General features: G+C 36.6%; 1 protein-coding gene across 1 annotated transcript in view; it reads left to right on the top strand.

Moving 5' to 3' along the window:
* The window catches only part of SPATA5 (spermatogenesis associated 5), a 520,157-nt gene that overhangs the window by 24,979 nt on the left and 493,386 nt on the right, over positions 1-1,792 (top strand). Inside the window, exon 4 of the mRNA XM_006866265.1 lies at positions 1,523-1,680. Coding sequence (XP_006866327.1) covers positions 1,523-1,680 — 158 coding nt within the window. The remainder of the gene's footprint in view (positions 1-1,522; positions 1,681-1,792) is intronic.

Genomic DNA, 1,792 nt, shown 5'->3' with positions numbered 1-1,792 from the left:
CATGGAATGGATGAAGTATGAATCTTGGAAAATTGGAAGTTGTCAAAATGAAATGGGATGCATAAACATTGATATCCTAGGTATTAGTCAGCTAAAATGGACTGGTATTAGCCATTTTGAATCTGACAGTTACATGGTACTATGCCAGGAATGACAAATTGAAGAGCAGTGGTGTTGCATTCATAATCAGAAATGCCATTTCAAGATGTGCCTTGAAGTACAATGCTATCTGTGATCAGATAATATCCATATTCCTACAAAGAAGACCAGTTAATGCAACTATTATAAAAATTTACACACCAGTGATGATGAAATTGAAGAATTCTACCAACTTCTTCAGTCTGAAATAGATCAAACATGCAATCAGAATGTATTGATAACTACTGACGATTCTTTTGGCATGCTGTCAGGAGGGACCAGTCTGTGGAAAATGACATTGTGTTTGAAAAAGTGGAGGGTTAGTGAAAAAGAGGATGTCCCCCAACATGATGAATTCACACAGTTGCAGCAACAATGGGTTCAAATATAGCAATTGTGAAAATGGCACAGACCAATGCAGTGTTATGTTTAGTTGTGCATAGGGTTGCTGTGAGTTGAAATCTACTTGATGGCAACTAACAGCAATCCCTATTTTCAGCTGTTTCTCCTTGTTGCCATTCATTAGAATTGAGGCTGCATGCTCAGAACCTTTTCCTGGATCATTTTTGCTAACTTGGCTTTCTTCCCTGCTACTCGCCTTGGATCTGTTGTTTTGTTTCTTTTGTCTCCTTACCAGTCAGTAGTCTCTCATTTACTGTAGTGTCTCTGGGGAACTATTTATAAATCTCTCTTTGCTGATGGTACTCCTCTTTTCTTTGTCCTGGGTTTATACCTTTAAAAATCCTTTGCTGTGTCTTGTAAAAGAGAGGACTTTAGATGTATGAGCTCATTCACTCACTATCTTGAGCCAGAAATCTTTATTGCTCTCCCTTAACATTTAAGTCTGATGAGATCTTGGCTTCAAGGAAGCTCTTGCCTTGTGCCCTTCATTATTTCCTGGGTGTAATTTATATTCTAGGCTGGATTGCTTGTTCCCCAGTTGTTTTGCCTTTTATGAATTCTCATTTTCTTTTCAGCTTTTAAACCTTTGTTTCTTTTTTGAAACCCACTTTTCAAATCTTACACCATCTTTACTAATATCTTTACTGTCTTTACTATCTGAGATTTGCAAAGGATGTAATCATTAACAACTCATTTTTTGTGTGTGTGTGAACCCATGTAGTTTTTATGCATTTTTAGTGTACTTTATCTTATTACAAGTTGTATCAGACTGTAAATTTTTTGACATAGACTCTGTTTTTCAGATTCATATACTTGACTGTGCTTAGTTTGAGGGACCATAAAAAAGTTTATGGAAAAATTCCAGAGTTTTTAAATTTCATTTTCCCACAAATTTTTTGAAACCCCCTCATACTTTTCTTTATAACTTGACAGTCTGTGAATGTGAACTTTCTAAATTATTTGTCTCCTTTGTTCTGGGCAGGTGTACATGGCCTGGCCTGTTTCAGGATTTCCTGGAGGCAAAGTTGGCCTGAGTGAATTGGCACAGAAGAATGTGGGCGTGAAGCCTGGTGATGTCATCCAGGTTCAACCTATTGTTGGTGCTGTGCTACAAGCTGAGGAAATGGATGTGGCTTTCAGGTTTGATTCTGTTCTTTGGTAACTTTATGGATCAGTACTTCCTAATAGAAATTTAATGCAAGTCACAAATGTGAAATACATATGTAATTATGAAATTACTAAAAACTATGAA

Source organism: Chrysochloris asiatica, unplaced genomic scaffold, assembly GCF_000296735.1.
Source record: "Chrysochloris asiatica unplaced genomic scaffold, ChrAsi1.0 scaffold00088, whole genome shotgun sequence".
Lineage (NCBI taxonomy): Eukaryota > Metazoa > Chordata > Mammalia > Afrosoricida > Chrysochloridae > Chrysochloris > Chrysochloris asiatica.
Note: the sequence above shows the minus strand (reverse complement) of the source record. Positions and strands in the feature narration are given on the sequence as shown.